Source organism: Chroicocephalus ridibundus, chromosome 10 (assembly GCF_963924245.1).
Source record: "Chroicocephalus ridibundus chromosome 10, bChrRid1.1, whole genome shotgun sequence".
Lineage (NCBI taxonomy): Eukaryota > Metazoa > Chordata > Aves > Charadriiformes > Laridae > Chroicocephalus > Chroicocephalus ridibundus.
The window spans coordinates 14,701,361-14,720,952 of NC_086293.1; the positions used below are offsets into that span (position 1 = coordinate 14,701,361).

Sequence of the window (19,592 nt, forward strand, 5' to 3'; positions counted from 1 at the left end):
CACTGTGTTTTATCTCCAGCTCTTTGCCAAACTTCAGCAGAGCCAACATTTCCATGGAAAGCATTATCAAAGGGGTATTTGTACCAGCTCGCGCTTAAGTCAGTTTTCTCCAGCCTGTCTCATCATAAAACATTATTTCTCTGCGCATTGCATTCAGTCTGGTCTCGAAGCGTCTGTCCCCACCTGGCTGCTCCTGAGACTAGGGGCATGGGGACACCCTGAGGTCAGGAATGGCTCTGTACAGTCCCTGCAGGTAAACACCCCATGGGTGTTGGGATGGGAGTGTGCAGAGCCACGGTGCACTCTGCAGCCCTTGGGAAGAACAGGGATGGCACTTGGGGTCACTCTGATGAGGTGAGATGAGTCCTACAAGGTGGCTTGCCATAGCACAAAGGGCTGGGAGACATGGCCAGCCACTTCAGTGCATCGCTGGCTATTTAACATTAAGCAGAATCTGGCTTCTGTTAAGGTTAATAGCAAGATAACAAATGATTTAAGGCAAAATCCTGGCCCTATTAAAGTTAACAGCAAAATTCATTGACTACATTGGAGCCAGGACTTCAGCCAAAGGTTTTTTTTCTTTATGACTTGAAGATTAGGAAGGAGAGGCAGTATGTCTGGAGACATGGTGACCCCTTGTAAAGCTGGTGGAAGCTGTGTGGTTGCCTTGGAAGGGATCAGGGCAAGTTTATCTTGTCCACATGAGTCACGCTGTGGTGCTGCAGCAGGGAACCCATCAGCCCATGGGGAAACCTGAGTTTTTGGGCCCAAAACCTTGAGGTTTTGGACCCAGAGCCAACCCTTTGTGTTTTCTGGGAGGTATCAGGGAGTCCAGGAGACTTTGAGGAGAGGGTGGCCATGCAGAGGAGACATCACATGGGGGCTTTTGTGCTGCACCCCTTGCTGGCAAAGGAGGTGGTGGAGAGGTGCACAGTGAGGTGCGATGTGGCAGTGGGATGAAGGCATGTTTCCCTTCCCCAGATCTTCACCTGTGGGAGGGTAGAACATTTCCAACCGCCCACCCATCTGTTTCCCCCTGAGCATCTCCCACAATGGGACACTCTGTGACGGGCACCTACACTGGGTCAGGGAAGACCCATCAGTTGCAGACAGGACGACAAGAAGTGTGCATCAAGGCACTTTTGGAGACCTACGCAGATCCTTTAAAAAGTTTCCATAGGAATGCTGGTATAAAACCAAACTCCTGTTTGTTATTTTTCTGCTTATTCCTTAAAGCTTTGAGCAACTCCGAGTGCTGGAACATGACGAGGCTTTGCTCTCCCAACAGACACACCAGGAAACTCTGAGGTCATTTCAAGCATTATAACTTTTTCCCCTCTTCCCCCCAGCTGCATGCAGGCCCCTTCCTTCCAGAAGGACAGGCACAGGCTTTTATTTTCCTTAGATGTGTGTAGTTAGGGCAGCTCCATATTGCAATACATTCTTAAATCTTATTTCATATTTTTATCAAGCCATGCTCATTTACGGGCCAGACGTAAGCCAGCCGGTTGTATCAAAGTCAATGAAGCGATGCTGATCTAAGGCAGCTGAGGATCTGATCCTAAATGCCTTCAGGATTGAAGGAAAAAAAAAAAAGTCTAAATGCTGAGGTCAGTGTAGGGGCTTCAATATTAAGCTTTGAAATCTCTTACAGGCTTACGAGTTACGGAAGAGGGGTTAGGGGAAAAAAAAAGCTTTACAGGAAATTACTGCTGGTTAACTGCAGCTCAGGTAGGGATTTTGAGATGAAATTCTCTTTTAAGTGCAAGGCTGGTTCTCTGGGCTCCTCCACCTGCAAAGAAGCCCTGCTGCCTCTGAGTCACTGGTCAAACGCAGGACGGCAGGATTTTGGGGGCCCCCCTATTCCACAGGCTTTTGTGGAAGCTGGGTCTTTGTGGCAAAAGGACGGCACGTCCCAACTGACCACTGACTCTTGTGAGTGGGAATATTGCTCTTTTGGTTTTTGTAATCTATATGACTTTCTTTGGCTCTCTGACTTGACTAAGCCTGTGATGTGGCTGTTTCAGGAATAAATGAGCCAACTTTTACAACCTGTGTTTTAATGACGCACTGCAGCCCAATTTTTCACTTTTAAAACTGCAGGTTTAAGGCTTTGTGTGCTGGCCACTTATCTAGTGAAAATGTTCCCCTTTCTTTCTCATCACTGGATGCATCAGTGCAGTTTTTTCTATTCCTGTAAAAAATCTTCTGGAGCTTACCTGCCAGTGAAGGCTGATTTCCTGTGGTTCCCCTGTGAGGAGCTTATGGAAATAACATGCGCAGTTCTGTGCAGCTGGGACCAAATCCCCGGTGCCACACTTGGGTGCTTTCTGGGCAGAGCCCAGTAACACCTGTGCCCGAGCAAAAGAGTTTATCTGGATAGGGCTCTGAGTGACCTGGTCTAGTGGGAGGTGTCCCTGCCCATGGCAGGGGGGTTGGAACTAGATGATCCTTAAGGTCCCTTCCAACTCTAACCATTCTATGATTCCATGGTCTTGAGAGGAAGGGAAGAGGAGAGCTGGGGGAAGAGGTTTGCTACTTCCAAAAGATTTCTTGTGGAGTTCAGGATATTAAAGATGTGAAGCCTCACTGGATGGGGGGGTGGTTTTAAAGCTTCCAGAAATTCATATTGACATGGATGCAGGCCCCCGGCATAGCCATCCTGCCCCCAGGCTGGTTGCAGTTACCCATTGGTGCAACGCGGTTGTGCCAGAAGCATGTGAATGTGGGCTGCTGACGCCCAAATCATGGCCCATCCCAAAGGAGCGCAGCTGGGATACATGCATGGACTGCTGAGCATTTTGGTGGTAGAAACAGTTCCCAATTTTGTCTCAACTATGTGCAGTTTATGTATAATTCTCTCTTACTTCGGCCACAGAGTTGTTAGGGTTTGGTGGTTTTTTTTGGCTTTCCCTGGTAGTGAAGACTCCAGACCTTCTTAAAACAAAAAGGCTTAAAAATAGGAGTTAGTGACAGATATGGCCAGCTACACTAAGCAATGTCTCTGTAATTTGCCCAGTTCTGGGAGGTGAAATCTGGTCTGGAGGGAGTACAACACGTTTGGGTTTGCATCTGACCCAAACCCTTATTTACTTCCCATTCCTAAACTATGCTTCAGGAGATATGGTATTCTGGCAACTTTTTTTAAGCATAAATTTTTTGAGGTTTCCTGTTTACACCCTGTCTAATTACTTTTTTCTTTTTCTTATTTTTTCCTAAGTGGATGACACACATGGATGTCTAAAAATATTGCATGTAACAACCAGCTTCGAATAAGAAGGATGTTTCTGCTGAAGAGAAATAGCATAAATATCCTGCATATGTTTGCTTTCTTTTTCCCCCAAGTAAATATTCAGGCTCAGGATATCACAGGGAATTGGTTTAAATAGCCAAGAAATAGGCTTTTTCTCTGCCTTGTTGTTTTTTGTTTTTTTTTTTTTCTTTTCAAAAGGACTGATGTTTTGGAAAATGCTTCCATGATTTTAGGTGGAGAATTTGTTTTAATTTTTGTGTCACAAATGAGATGGAGGAAAAAATGGGGATTTTTTTCCAGCTAGATGAAACTTTTCTGGACATTTTAACCTGCTGTATAGAATTACAGTCTCACCCTGTACTTTAATTTCCACACATGGAGATTCTGAGAATTGTGCGTTTCTCTTCCTTTATCTTCCTTTTTCATTGAAGATCTGGGTAAATCAGCTTCTTGCTGAAAGTCTGGAAGTTAGGAGGGCTGCAGAAGTGCATTGATACCAAAATATTACATTGGGCAGTGTTTGTTCTCCTTTTCATTCTTCTCCATGTTTGAGTTTTTATTGCTTACTTGTGCACAGAGCATACAAGTGACTCTGGGATGCTGGATTCTTATTTTTTTCCCAGTATCTCAGTATGGTTTTGCTAAAAATGAGGCTGTGTTACATTGCTCTGCTAATTTCTTATTAGGAATGGGATGTAAGGATACTTCGTTTATTTTATGCTGCTACTTCTTTTACTGGATAATAGCTTGAGTATTTGCAGGCTTTTAAAAATAACTGCTAAAAAGACCAACTTGGGGGCATGTTGCAAAAATATAACAAAATCATTCATTTGTACAGACAATGCAAAATCAATGAGAATAAGCTGAAAACATAGATGTGTGCATATATATCTCAAGACTGCTCACGTTGCCTCTTAACTGAGCCAGACAGCTGTGCTCATCTCGTGATGGATTGGTCCAGCTTCATAGAAAATCAATTATATTGTTCAGATTAGTGAGGCGTACTGAATTAAAGATGAAAATGTATCTGCAAGGGGCTCTCGGGCGTTGGGTCTCTGACGAGGAGGACCTCAGCGCCCTGAGAGCTGGGGAGTCAAACGTGGGTCTCTTTCCAGAGCCCAAGGAAATATGTCTGTGAGCGGATGTGCTGCAAGGAAATAAATCACACTCGTGTCATCGGGGGAGTTAGAAACGAGTCCTTTGTTGCTTCAGCTCTAGAAGCTCAGGGTCTCTGGTTGCTGAGCTGGAGGCACCCTTCCATGGCCAAATACATGTCCTGCGATGCTATGGTGGTGAAGTCCTCTTTTTGAAGCTCCCCAGCTCATCTTCAGGCAAGAGGAGAGGACCAGACCATCGATAGCAGTGTTGAGCGTGTGGTGTTGCTGCACCACAGTCATGTCACACCTCTGTGTCACTGCGCTGGGACAATACGGGGCCAGGGGAAGTTGATTGATACTCCAAAGTTTGTGAGGTGGTCTTGCGGCTGCGATAGCCTCTGAAGTTTTTGGTTCTGGCCCCTGTACGAACGAGGCTTGGAAAATGTGGGTATTGTCTTGTATATAGGAGTCCTGTCTGCACAGGGGGGAAGCTCCATGTGAGGAGAGAGCTGTCTCCTGGAGATGACCTCTCTGGTGGGCGACATTCCTGATGCAGGATGGGCTTGTGTTGCTCTGTGATAGTAATTGGGAGTGATTTTCTTGTGATTGTGTTTTTAAGTACGGAGTAAGCCAAGTGAAGTGCTCTCTGCCCCATCAGGAATGGGGTGGGGATACTTGGAGAGAGCTCTTCAACAGCTGCAGAAACCAGGGCGCTGGTTGCTGAAGCCGTGGGTCTGCAAGAGGAGGATAAGGGCTGATGTTTGGACTGTCCTGGTTACTGCCGCTTTGTTTAGCGGCTGGAGCCTGCAAATGCAAAGCTGGTAGTCACCCTGCTAGATTTGTGTTCCTCGACCGAGCTGTGGGTGCCACACAGTGAGTATCCATGTTGTGCCCCTCAGCCCAGATGGAGAAGGCATCTTGGCAGGGGTGTAGCCCTCAGGTGGGCATGCATGGGCTGGGGTGGGGGGGCAGAGGGGTGCAAGCAGCAAATAGAAAGGGCTCCAGAGACCCCCCGCCTTCTTTCTTGAGCTATAGGCAGCAGCAGACACTTCATGGCCCTGGACAATACTGTCGTATCCCACCATGTGACAGAGCGTTCCTGGGGTGACACGAGCCCATTGCCACATGGGGATGTCCACGGGAGCTGACAGTTTGTCACAGGAACAGCATTTCACTGTGCTTTATTACCAAACAACCTGGTGTTTTCTGCACCTTCTTGATTGAGCTTTCCAGTACTCTGGGAAGCAGCTGTATGATTTCTTCTGACATGAGATTCCTGGAGACTCAGGTCCTAAATGTTATCTGTATCTATATCTGTAAATCAGACTTTTAAGCTGTGTCCTTATGGTTTCTCATCAATAAAATCAGGGATAACTATATCTTGCCTATCTTCAGGGGTGTCAGGAGGTTTAATTACTTCTAAGGTGCTTTGCAATTACTTTTGATAGCTGAATAGAAGCACAGATTATGGTTGGTATTTCTTTTATGTTTTAATCTTCCCAGCAACCTTCCTTTCTCCGCAGCAAAAAGCTTTGTGGATGTGTTTGCTATAATAGAAACCTTTTTTACTTAACAATAGACAACCAAGGCAATTAAAACAGTCAGAAGTGATTAATGTGATTTCACTGGGTGAAAGCTAAAGCAGCTAGCAATTAAATAATGGCAACCCTTGTGCTATCTCAGAGCAACAGATGGGAAATGATTTAAAAACACTATTGGATCAGACACTTCGCAACAGGGGCAGATTGGTAACAGTATGTCAGAGCCAGAAATATGCACCACCTTGAAGGGTGTGCTGATGACATGATTAATTGATGGTAACATGCAACTTATTTATGATGGTGCAGTGGCAGACCTGCAGCTCTCAGGAACGAATGGACCCGTGATCAGATCGTAATGGATTTGAGGGCTCCAAGTGGTGTGTTGGATGAGTGGATGAATGGCAGGGAGCGCGCTGGAAGCTGGAATGGGGATGCTGCAGCTTTGCTCCCAAAAGCTGAAGGATAAAGTGCTGGAAGGTGGTACCCTGCTGGGAGCACGGGCCTGGGGCTGGTGCAGCTTTGGGCTGATGCCTGCTGGGGGTGCAGCAGCGTGGGGTGAGGCCATGGTTTGCACAGGGGACATCGCTGCCATGTCCGCAATGGTGCGGTCTCTGCTTTGCACTTCTGCATGCACAGAAGGTCCCTCTTCATCTGGCACTGCTGTACAAATTTATGTTCACAGCAGTAGGAGAAACTAAAAGGAAGGGGTTTCTTCCAGCTAGACTCACTCTGCAAATGGTCCTTTTACCACTGTTGCCGTTTTGATGAGTGATGTGATGATACATGTTTGGTTAGTGCCACCAGTTGCCAGCACTGGTGCCACAGATGCCATAACTATGTCTTCCCAGACACGAGACAGAGTTGTGCCCGCAGATGCTTGTCTCTGACCTGTCTGCAGAGCTCCTCAGGAGGGGAATCCCTCCAGGGTTTTGGTCAAAATGAGCTCAATTAGTTGTAACAATAAAGCTTTGTTAATTTGGCTTCTTGTGGCTGACTGGTGACAGAAGAGGCTGTGTCTCGGCAGCCCTCGCTGTGCAAACAGCCGGGCGTTGAAACGGGGGCAGCCCCAGGGGGAGGTAGGAGGCCTCTTTTCAGTTATACTGCAATCAGGTATAAATTGTATTTATTTTTAAGTCTTATAAGGTTCGGATGTGTAGCATCCTGGGGCAGGAGGTGATGAGGGGGTGCTGGTGGCAGCAGAGCACAGCCTGTCCTTGTCCCCATCCCTGCAGAGCCAGAGGGATGTGAAAGGAGAAACGGCTGTGTGTTGCTGTTTAATCCCTCCGGGAGCCCCTATCTAAGCAAACCACCCTCGGCCTCTGCTCACAGCTCAGAATTTATAGTCTACGAGAAGCTTCTGCTGTCAGGAAAATGAGTTACCCTGAAGCTGGGAGAATAAATATAAAAGCCAGGTTTCCTTCACCAGCTCTTGCCCAGAGAGCGCTACAAAGCTGGTTCTCGACAAAGACAGCAAGAGGTCCATAATTAGAACAAATTTTAAATAATGTAAAATCTTTCATGGAAATGCATTAGATTTCAAAGGGCAGATATTAAAAGGGCCTAATGTGCAGCTATTTCTGAATTGCTGTCCTCTTAAAGAGAGAACGATGCGTTGTTTCTAAGAGATAAATGTGATACGAAGTAAGCGGTCCAGATACAATGTCAAAGGTTGCAAAGCTCATCCTGTTCTTAATCCTTCACTTCAAGCACCTGTCTTGGCATGTGCAACCACTTATATGAGAATCCTATGGAGGCAATGATTTGTAATGATTGTGAGAAGTTATTCAAAGGAGAGCATTCATGGGCTGGTAGAGACTCCATCCTGACTGGAGACCAGGTTCTCTGTCAACAGACCAATCTGGGCATCATCCGGAGGGAGGGCTGGATAGATGGGGGTTTCATGGGTCCCCGGTCATCTCTGCTCCTCGCCGGAGCAAAAGGCTGTTGCTGAAGTGGCTGTGGTACTAAACAGGCTGCTTCATCCTCAAATTAAATTCTCACAGCACTTATGTCACTTCTACCTGATCCTGAGCACTGCGAAGCACCCTTCATTCTGGCTTGAAGTTGATGGGAGCGGAGAGTGCTGAGGCAGCTCCCCAGACAGAGTCCTTGGAGAAGGACAGGATGGAGCTGATTCCCTTATCAGTGCAGATTAAACGCTTGCTACGCACTGTCCTTCCCCTGAGCCGCAGGTGGGCAAGTGCAAGCCAGGAAAGGTCCTGCTGTCCCTCAGGGGCTGTGTTGCTGTCTTTGCAGATGACAGAGGGCCGGCACTGCCAGGTGCACCTCCTCGATGACAGGAACTTGGAGCTGCTGGTTCAGGTAAAGACCCCGCTTTTTTTGGGTACTGGTTGCACGGTGCCAGATCTCTCTGCCTATTTTCTTTAGCGGTGCTATTGCCGAGGGCTGACGCATAAGCAACGTTTGAAGAAAAGTTGTATCTCTTACTGGAGCAACTCATAAAAGTGGAAGAAATAGGTATGAGTTCAGGCACGCACGTCCCTCCTCAGACCTGAATTAGCGGGAGGGTTTCCTTTGGACATTGGTGCACAGTGGGCAGAATATCTGCCATCAGTTCTGCATTCAGCTTTTCATCTGTTTTTCCCAAAATTCATAAAGCATATTAAATTCACACCTCTTGGTGGTGCTTTTGTAATTTAGAAGGGAAGAAAAGTCTGTATTTTTTGGGATGTGTTTTCTTCCCATAACAGAACCCAAAGCATGAGATCTTCCAGTACGTAATATTTTCTTTGTTGAAAAATCCCTCCTGCTGTAAGTGCAGGAAAGCCTGAGCTTCCACATTTCTCCCCAGAAAGAGGAAAGCAGCGGTTGGTCCGTGTGTTTGAGCTTGATGTGGTGGGTTAAGTACATAATTGCCTCTCTGTGCTCCACATGCCCTGCGGCTCCACAGAGACATCGTATCCGACTGCCCCAAGTCTGATGGAGCCACTTCTGTATTGAGTTGTACAACAGGGGTTTAACTTGGCTGTGTGTGCTTAACTGTCAGTATTTGCAGTGAAAATTTTTATTATATATGGAAAAACCTGGACTGAAATGCATTAAATAATTTTCATTCTTTCAATAGCCCAAACTTTTGTCTCGGGAGTTACTGGATCTGGTGGCCTCACACTTCAACCTGAAAGAAAAGGAGTATTTTGGGATAACGTTTATAGATGATACGTAAGTATGTTCATTTATTTTGAACAGCTGTGTGATTATTGCAATGTGAAACCTTATCCCTGCTCAATGTGATGGAAAAATGACTTTCTTTTGAAGAAGAAAGAATTCCTACCTTGTGCTTGTGCTGCTTAGCTGAGGAAAGGGGAAGGCACAAAACAGAAAATATTTGGAAAATATCTTCTGGGCACGAACCAGAGAATACTTGTAAAATACATTCCTGATGCTTTCACTTCTCATGTTTGTCTCACAAGGTGGAAAATATTGATTCAGCAATAATTTCCCACATGAACACCCTTAGCTTTCCTACTCTGTGCTTTTAGTAGCAACAAAAAGCTCTTGCGTTTATTTTCAAAATGAATTGCTCCTATTGCTTTGCACTTTAATCTCAAATGTATTATTGAGTCTTTTAAACCCAAACTTCCCTAACAGCAGTGAAATATGAAGTTAGTCCTTCTCGTAAACAGCTTTCTCTCTAGCTTCCCTATTGCTTTTAGATACCCAAGCTGTTCTGCAGACTACCAGAAAGAGCTGCAAAAGCAGCAAATGCTCAAAATGCACAACCCTCCCTTCCCGGCAGCTGGACTAATGCAAGTGTGTGCTGATGTTGGATGCAGCATGTCACTGCCAATGCCCCTTCCCTGCCACCTTCTGCCAGCAGCTACCGCCAGGCTGGATGAGATGCCGTGGCCAGGCTCCGGAGTGCCACGGGAAACCTGCTTCCGTGGCATTAACCCGGAGTCATCTGGGTTAATTGAAATCTAAGCTGGTGTTTTAGACTCATCTGGCAGCGTTGCACTGAAATGCTTCCCCACGCCAGCTGGGTGCAGGACTGAAGCCCGCAGGCAGGACCAGCGTCTCCAGAAGAGTCACCTTCAGCTCCCCAAAGAGCTGGAGCCAGGGCAGTGGGGAGGTGAAGTTGTGCATTAATGGATCCCCTAAATAAACCTCTTCTTGTCTAATGGGAATAATAATGGTCCCTGCTGCTCTCTGTTACTGCTTTTTACGGTGTCCTGGATGGAAGCATTCTCCTACAAACCACATCGGAGCCGTGTTTGGGGCCCCGGCCGAGGCAATTCCGATCTGCAGGTGCAGGACTGGCCCCAGGGAAAGGGTTGGTGTTTATGGAGCTGGTAGGAGCCACTCGCTCTGGGGCCCTGACCGCAGGGGTGTGTTATTTTTACCAGCCACTCTCATCTTGGGCTCTCCCTATAATATTTTTGCCACATCCTTCTCCTTTCAAGTGCTGGAAAATACTTTCTTTCAGCTCTTCTGTAAATCCCTTAAGGATGCTGTTTGTACTTGGCTTATTTCCACACACACACACACACACACACACCCCCCCAGAAGACCAGAAGAGCTGCCATGAAATTCTTCTGGAGGTTTTTGGTTGCTGGCGCTCCCTCACGATGAGCTTTAAAGTGCTGCCAGGGGATTACCTAAAAGCTGTTGGCATCCCCAGAAATGCCAGTGGGGATCCAGAGGCTGTGCGTTGGGTGTACAGGGCTGGGCTGGGTGCTCAGAGGGAGTCTGTGGCCTCTGGAGGGCACCCATGCCCCAGCCTTTCAGGGCAGCCACAGGTTCCTGCTCTCCCCCTCGGCCCCAGGGTCCTCAGGGAGGTTATTTGGGTTTGGAGGGTTTTAGTTTTATTTCTGGCTTCCTTCACATTTCAGTCGAAGAAGCTGCTGCAGAGAGAACTGTGTTTTAGACACCTGCCTCATTAAATGAGTGTGCCAGTGGTACATCTCTGCCCTGAAACAGGGATTTATGTCTTGCTGGGACTGGGGACGGTGCAGAACACCTCTGCTGCAGGCAAACATCCAGCCTCTGCTGCTGATCAGATCCCCCCCCCCAGCTAGCCGTGAGAAGTCAATGGAAGCATCTCCATTTTTAGCAAAGGAGAGTATTTCAATATTTATTTTTTCTGTGTGCTGTGACTTTTGTGCTGCAGCTGAAAATGTAATTGCAAAGTGTTCCCTAATGTCCAAAAGTGAATTGCATCAAAATCTCAGAGTTAAGCAAAAAGGAAATAATTGGTTGAGATGTTTGCCTGCCTCAGAGCTGAATCTGGCACTTTTTAAAGTAACACTTGGTGTGAACACAAGCACTGAAAAGAGCCTGTTTCTGTATTTCCCATCCCGGTTTTTAACCACCTCCCCAACCTGTTTCCACAGAGGTCAGAGCGTCTGGCTGCAGCTGGATCACCGAGTCCTGGACCATGACTTGCCCAAGAAACCGGGCCCGGCAACTTTGTACTTTGCCGTTAGGTGAGTAATTGTTTCCACAAAGAAAACATTGCCACTTGGGTTTGTTTATCACCAGAGGTTTTTGTTTAAAAGAACTGATTACCGATTTGATAAAGGAAATAAATGTCAAAGCGATGTATTATTTTTAGAAGGAGATTAGGTGCTGGATAAGTGCTGCTCTCTTTTGTATCTACCTACCAAAAAAAAGTCGTTTGGAACCTGCTACTTTTTAAACTGTTACTAGGACATTGTTCCTAATTTGTGGTTTGGGTTTTTTTTTCTTTAAAACTCCATATTTTAAAGATCTCCTTTGCCTGCCTTGTCTTTAATAGTGCTAAATTTTAATATGGTTTGTTTAAGCAATTGTACTTTTTCGTCTTATGTTTACTTAAGGGTTGTCTGTACTTGAAAGGGATTGCTGATGGCTTCTTTGCTCACACAGCTTAAGCCAGTCCCCAGGAGAGAATAAAATCCCTGGCAAAGTGATGATTTTGGCCAATGTAATTGCATTACTTTAGGGCTTTTGCTGGCAAAGCTCTGCTGGTTAAGGGCCTGAAAAAAACCATGTCCTACGAGACAGAGCTGTGCTGGCAGAAAAGACTAAGCATCATATTCTTAATATTGTTGGAGTTTTTGTTTTCCTTGCAGTCTATGAGGAGAATGAGAGCAAACTGACCTCATTCGCTCTTCATATCTCAGTCAATTTATGCCTTGTGTGCTTAATTATTTGAAGTGCTTCCAAGGCAGAGCCTCTGGTGTAGTTGGGTCGGTTGGCACCATCATCTTGCCACGTCCTCTGCACCCTGGTCATTGAGGGAACCATTCAAACAAGTGGCACTTTGTTTTTGTTGAATATGTGCTTATTTGTGATGGAGTTCAGAGCTGCGAAAAAATCCATTTTAAAAGGGATGATGGGCTCTTCAATATATTCACTGTTTTTGATGAGGATCTGGGAGGCTAAAAATCTATGAGTGCCCAAGAAAGCTGTGAAGGTGATAATATGCCTTGAGCATTTCTTTGGTTGGGATTAATGCTGTTGGCTCGTGATGGTCACTTTGGCCCTCTCTGTTGCAAGATGGTCCTCTACAGGACAGGCTGTTCAGAGACCTGGGCAAGAGCTCATGTGTGAGGAGTGGGCTTGGAAAGATCAACTTCTAGAAGCTGTTTTTAAGCCTGACTACTCCAGGGTCATGAGATCCAAACCAAGCAATTAGGAGCCAAGGAGGTGGGCAGTGAGTGTGGAGCAGGATACAGAAATAACTAGCAATACAGAAACCGTCTGATCTGTAGAAAATAACTATTCCAACAGAAAAGCCACCTCAAAACCTGCAGCACTCTACTTGGTTACAACTTTTTGGATAAGTAAGCGACCCCAGGCCTTTGCTCCTATGCCTTGGTGGCCTTGCCACGGCCTATGCCTTGGGTGGTTTGTTCAGACACTTATCTTGTGTGAACACATTTGCCTTGTCATAGCCTATTCCTTAATTAAACTCCCTTGAGAGCAGACAAATACAGAGCTGTAGCTGTGTGTGCCTGTGGCTTGAACGGAAAAGCGTAGTCGGGCGTGGGGCAAGTGGCATGGAGAGGCTGGGCAAGTATAAGGAGGCAGGGCACTGAGCCGCTCTTCTCATAGCAAGTGGCAAACGTGCAACAGCATCAGTTCCCAGTATCTTTCAGCGCTGTGCCAGACAGTTTCCAGTAGCAATACTGGAAATGGGGGCATCTCCAGATACCTGTTATGACCCTCCTTTTGTTCACAGCTCCCCAGCCGTGAGCTTTTGTCGTTCAGTAAGGACACACACGATAAATCCTTTCAGGCTTTAATTATTTTTCTTCAGCTGGCATAAAATCAAGCCAGTCAGGTGAGTTTTCATATAGTACATGTAGCTGGTTTAGGATTTATAGACATAGGACATGCAGATTTAGGACTTAACAAAAGTGTTTTTCTAGTTTCAAAGATGCTGACAGCATCAGAAATAAAAGCAGAATATGTACTTTATGGTGTTCCCTAACATGCCTGCCATCCCCTGAGCATCCTTATCTCTGTGGTCCAGTGTTCCCCATCTGTACTGTGGTGATAAAGGCGTACAGCTTGTACCACGGAAGAAATAGAGCACGCACCCCTGGCTGGGGCAGGGGCAGCACCTCCCCAGTGCCCTCTCCCTAAATCCGTACTCTGTACCACCAGTGACTGGGGCTACCTCTCTGCAGAGCTGGAGGTATTATCCTGCTTGTGAGGATGTCAGCCACGTCTGGCTCTTAGTTGAAAGAAACTGCAAGTGCAAATGAGGTCATTAGTTGAGGAAAAATCACCGTTTTAGTACAGCGGAGGGAGGAAGGCTTCAGCAGGCTGAGGAAGGTCTATGCTGTGAAGGGCTGGTCTGGCAGCAGGTTGGGAAAGGATGAAGAGTGAGGCTCCTGCCCTCTGGTGCTCTGCATTTTTGGAGAGAAACACTCAAGTATACTTAAAGTGAAGTTTAGCAAAGCTGTTGGGGGGAAAAAAAAAAGTAAATTATATCGGGTGTGATCAAGAGAGGGTGGAAATACCTGTGGTTCCTACAGTTCTCGGTGAAAGGTGACTCATGGAAATGTGAAATAGCCTTTCAAATGTCTGGGGCAGGCTGCTGGGCTTGGGTCTGCCCCTTGGACAGGCTGCGTGCCTGTAACGTGGGTAAATTATCTCCTTATCCTGCAGAGGCGTTCTGGGGAGTACTTTAAAATTAATTTGATGGAACATGCTGTAGGAATGTGAAATATTAAAACAATTACTGTTTAATGTGTTGCTTGTCTCAAGTCACAACCTAAATACTGCGTACGTTCCTAACATGTGCGGCAGGTGCTAGCTTTACTGCTTCCTGCCATGCGCTCCATGCTGCTCCTGGGGACTCTTTCCAGTGTCTTGCAAATCATCTTCACCAAGAGATCAGTGGCTGGAGCTTGAGGCTGTGAGGAGCCTTAGGAGCATCGTGGGACTGTGGGAGGGATTGGCCTGGTTCTGATAAACAGTGGGCTGCGTGCCCTGTGTTGGCCATCCAACCCTACTGCTAGCAAAGGCAAGATACTGAGAAGCCCCGGTGTGGCCTGCACTGCTGGGGCAGTGGTGGTGGTGGCCCAAGTCTTTTCTTGGCTGGGAAAAAACCCGTACCTGCTGTCTAGCATCGGGTAGGAGAGTCTGGACCCAACACATTCATCTTCCGTAAGGAGCTGGAGCACAGGTATCCTGCTTTCAGATCCAGCTAAAGGAGGATTGACAGGACCACCTTCACACAAATTTGTCTCTTTTTAAACTGACTTGGCAGTTCTACGCTCCTCAAATTATAGATGTGTTTTCTCCGCACCATTTAATGCATCTTGGCGCTGTTTGGTTTGATGCCCCGAGTGAGTCAGAAGCGCACGAATGGGTTGTGTGCGATTTTTCAGAGTGACAGCAGCATATGTGATGTTTGGTGTAGTTCTATAACAAACTGGGACCCATCTGCTGGCCTTAGCTGGGCCAGAGTAACCAGTAATGGGATTGCTTTTGTTGGTGGTGCCTCTGTGATGCACTCGGGGAAGAAGAGGCTGGGGAGGAAGGCAGAGAAAGCTCCATAGAGTGGTGCCTGCAAGGCTGAGCCAGCTTGCAGCCCTTCCATGTAAACCATTTGTTCTAGGCCTCTCATCATCATTAGGATGATCATTAGTGCTGGGCCAGCGTTCCGACCTGCGAGACGCTGTTTGGAGTCACCTTTTCCACTGTGTTTCTATCTGCATAGGAGGGATGGGCTTTGCTGCTTTAACGTTCAACAGGGTTTTTTGCTGCTTTAACGTTCAACAGGGTTTTTTGCTGCTTTAACGTTCAACAGGGTTTTTTGCTGCTTTAACGTTCAACAGGGTTTTTTGCTGCTTTAACGTTCAACAGGGTTTTTTGCTGCTTTAACGTTCAACAGGGTTTTTTGCTGCTTTAACGTTCAACAGGGTTTTTTGCTGCTTTAACGTTCAACAGGGTTTTTTGCTGCTTTAACGTTCAACAGGGTTTTTTGCTGCTTTAACGTTCAACAGGGTTTTTTGCTGCTTTAACGTTCAACAGGGTTTTTTGCTGCTTTAACGTTCAACAGGGTTTTCGAGTGAGATGAAAAGTCATCAGATATCTACGATCTAGTGAGCAAGGAGTTTGCTATTCCTTGTGTGCTGTCGGCTGTGCTGTTGGCCCTCCTAATGGGCAGGAAATTAAGTGCAGTAGCTCATAGTTCCTCTGTGCTATTTTATTACTAGAGAACAAAACATTGAGGAAATAAAATGATTTGGGGGGAAGATGACACCTATTCAAGAAAGTAACTGTTTGGGTTTGGTTGTGTTTTTTTTTTTTTAATTTTCAGATTCTACATTGAAAGCATTTCCTTTCTCAAAGACAAAACTACGGTCGAGCTGTTCTTTCTGAATGCCAAGTCCTGCGTGCACCAGGTAAGCCCCAGCGTTCCTTTGGAGCTCCTTATTGTGCCTCTCCCATGTATTGCTCCTCTGCCACCTACACAGTCCTGCGAACTCACTAGGGGCTGTGTCTAATTTTTAGATCTTATTGAAGTATTAAAAACTCAACGTGCTTTCTCTCCTCCTTCACTTAAATGCTGATGCTCCAAGCAAACGGATAAGGATGATGATGGTTTCTTTGTCCTGTTTTTGCAGCCCTGCTGCGTGCTCACTGCACTAGAATAAGTCTTAAGTACTCAAAAGCTTTTAAGTTGTTTGAAATTTGGGTTGTAACTTCACAGGTAGGCTCTGTCTCAGTGGCGTATCCTTCTATACACTGCATAGTAAACACTTAAGGCAAGCAACTTCTTACTGATTTCAAGTCAAACTTGTCTCAAGAACAAAAGCTTTCTGAGGAAAGTCCTACGCTGTGGACTTGGTTCCTTGTTCCCTGATTTCCTGCCTTAATGCAGTGTAGTAGTAAAGTAATAAACGCTATGAAGTAGTAATCAAAACAAGTTATTAAAATACTTTTAATATTTACTCTCTGCCTAAGAAGCTTCCACTGTTTTCTTGAAATGTGTGAATTGGTAGAACATACCTTTAAAAGTTACTTCATGATATGGTAGCCAAAACCTTCAATAAATAAATAAGGTTGATCTGCTACAGATTCATCTTGGACTGAAGAAAGGGTGGTGTGGCAGCCACCTTTGTCATGCCCTATTAGCAGCTGCAGTTCAATGAACTTCTCTTTAGCAATACCTGATGTTTCTGGGATTTTCCGGTTAATGTCAAACTCAGGCCTCTGGCTTTTTTTTTTTTTAACTTGAGGTTCAATCAGTCTAAAGGGGTCACTCGGTTCTTACAACCTTTTCTTGGAAAACAATCCTGTATCATTAGCTGGTGGTGGCGCTCAGTGTAGCCAGACAAAGTTTTTACCTTTAGTATGCTTCATATTTCAGAGGTTCTTATTCGGTATCCAGTATTTGTTATTTTATGGTGGGATCAGAAACCTGATGTGAAAGTGGTTAATGGCAAAGTTGTGACTGCGCTTTGTACAGGAATTGCTTTCTGGAAGAGTAGAGGAAATTGGGGCCTTTTTACAGCATGATAAAGTTTTAAAGATGTTTGAAGAACTTGGGGCCTCGCTGGTTAAGATTAATAAAAAGCAAATCTCCATTTGGCACATCTGCCATTTGAAATGAAGGGTCTTGGCAACTTGTCATCCTTTCAGGGAGAAATGGAGCGCTTTAAACAAAGCGCAAATAATTTTGGAATTGGAAAATGGGTTTGGCTTTAGATGGAATGTGAAAAATGCCACTGCGTTTGAAACAAATGCTGTCAACATCAAAACATTGGTGCAAGTGTATGTGTTTATGTATATGCATAAAGCATAAGAGAAAGCAAAGAGAGAAGCATAAAAAACCCTCCCTCACTGATCATAGACACACATGTCATCAAACCAATAAGGAGTCACTGCTGGCCTGGATAAATATTATTATCCAAGCAGCATAACTTCATATTACTGACATGAAGCGCTGATAGCACGAGAAGCGCTGGTGATGCACGGAGTGCTGCAATAAGCAGACTGTCCATCATCTAGTTGAGTTCAGGGCTTTGGGAGCTGGGAGAGGTTTGAACGAAGGCTGGTTCATATTTCCATCCCCCCCCATGGCTTGCAAGGTGTGTGATCTAATTAGCACCAACTCAAAGTGCCGGCTTCCCTGTTCCTGCAAGCAGAACTGCCAGGAGCAGAGAGGGGTTTTTTTTGTCATGTGCAGTTTCTGTGGGCAGCGGAGGGACAGGAGCATCGCTTCCTCCTGAGAGCAGGATCTCTGCGGGCAACACGTAAGGAAAGGTGAGAGCTGCTGCTCTGCCTGCAGCACTTTCTGTGCTTGGGTGGCTCCACAGCCCGGCTTCAGCAGAAGCCAGGTTATTTACTTTCAAGGTGACTTTGGTCCAGTGGCTTTTAACCTTCAAATTAAGTCTTTTAAAAAATAAATTACCCTACTTGGTAAACTTATGGTCAGTCGTTAGGTTTCAAGTAGTGTGTGAAGTGAATACCAGCAGATCCCCAGCTCCGGTGAAGCAAAGTGGCTGATGCTCACTGATGACAGCGAGGAATGTTCCCTGGCATTTCTCTGTTGTTAATCCAGCTCCAGGAGGTTAAACCTGCCTCAGCTTGGTTTTTCTTTATTTTTCTTTTTTCCTTGCTGCATTCACGGAGTGAGGAAATGCCAGTGCCTCAGAAAGCAGCAACCTACCCCCAGCCCAGAGCTCAGGGATGCTCCTCAATGCACAGGGTGTGCTGGAGGATGCCCTACAGCGGGGCCGTATCCTAACCTGGATCTTCACGTGAAGCTTCTGCTCTGTGTGGGCTTGGGAATGTGGCTCAGAGGATAAATGCTGCAATACCTGGGGTGTGAGAAGACCTGCCTGGATAAGATTGCTTAAAAGCCAGTTGTGTTTTTTGCTTTCACAAAGCTGTTTCCAAAGTTTTCACGGTACCTTGTTCCCCATAGGGGACACAGTGTGTGAAAAGCACAAATCCTGGGGTGGTGCAGAGACCTGATGCTTGAAGGAGTTTGTGTTTGTGTTCTTTTGACGTTCCTGAGCACTGGCACGTGTTGACAGCACAGCAGTGTGTAGGTACCTGTGCTTTAAAGGAAAATTATGCTTTCCTGAGCAGAGGGCGAGTGGGTGATGTTGCCCTGCATGGAAGATGCTGCGTGTCTGTGCTCCTGCCAGCATGTAGGGATGCACCACAAGAGCCAGCCGAAGGCTTGGGCAAATACAGCCGGTGCGTTGGCAAAGCTTCGTGCCAGTCCCTCCTCTGGAGGGGATTTATCTGTGGCTTACCAGGTTCAGGGGATGCATCATAAATGTATTTACAGTAATCTTTGAGAGATCTGCGGGCAATCCTGTGTGTGAAATCCTGGAAATGGCTGTATCTATTCAGAGAACGGTACCTCCCTAGTGAAGTCCGTCATCTCTGGGTTTAGGATGGAGCTGCTGGGCAGTGTGTTGGCCGTCTTGTCCCAAATGACTCCAGAGAGGTTTTTGCTCCCAACTGAATAAAAATTCAGAATAAATAATATAACATATTAAATATATTATTAATTCTATAATATATTACAAAGTATGGCTTCTGAATAATAAATAATGGAATAAAAACCTGCATAAAAGTTCTGAAAACAGCAAGTGTGGCTTGTGCTCTGTAGCACACAGCTGCCCTGCTCTTCCTCACCTTTCAACTCCACATTCCTTCCTGCAAATCTCTCTGCTCCTTTCTGCAAATCGGGCACCACTTTCTTCTGCCAAGAGTTGGGGGAATCTGGGGCTTGTGCATTTTGCAATTTCTGTAGACATTTTGGCAAGGGAGGGGCGAACAGACAATAAAATCTCTGCTGCCAAAAATGTATTTCTTTCTACTCCCCACCCACTCCCCCACCTCCGTGCTCTTCTATACAGTCAAAGCTCCTTTGTGCCTCCGGGACCTTTGCTGCCACACGCCAGGTTTGTGCATCCTCTATGACCTGTGTTGTTCTCGGTGCAGTCCCCCGCTCTGCCTTGCCCTCATCCCCCGCGAGCAGCTGGGGAGCTGGGGGGGATTCCCCTTTGCCCAAAGCACAAGAGGGCTGAGACCTTATTTTTACTTTTGCGAATCATGTTTTAGCAGCATTACAGTTCTGCACCCGGAGCAAAGCGTCACTGTGCACTGAGCACAAGGCATCCATGGCTGCTTCTGTCCACTGCACCCCGTCTTATCCCCATCTTAACCCACCACCGCATCAGCACCGGCCTCTTCCTTCTGCAGTGTGTAACGTAACAC

At 46.2% G+C, this 19,592-nt stretch overlaps 1 protein-coding gene across 5 annotated transcripts in view; it reads left to right on the forward strand.

The window, feature by feature from the left end:
* The window catches only part of FRMD4B (FERM domain containing 4B), a 136,434-nt gene that overhangs the window by 64,618 nt on the left and 52,224 nt on the right, over positions 1-19,592 (forward strand). For 4 of the 5 annotated variants that reach the window (XM_063348068.1, XM_063348069.1, XM_063348067.1 and 1 more), the window contains exons 2-5: positions 8,148-8,213; positions 8,977-9,071; positions 11,243-11,335; positions 15,670-15,754. In XM_063348068.1, coding sequence (XP_063204138.1) covers positions 8,148-8,213; positions 8,977-9,071; positions 11,243-11,335; positions 15,670-15,754 — 339 coding nt within the window. Of the gene's footprint in view, positions 1-8,147; positions 8,214-8,976; positions 9,072-11,242; positions 11,336-15,669; positions 15,755-19,592 lie in introns of those variants that run through there. The other variant, XM_063348072.1, reaches the window with a different exon arrangement.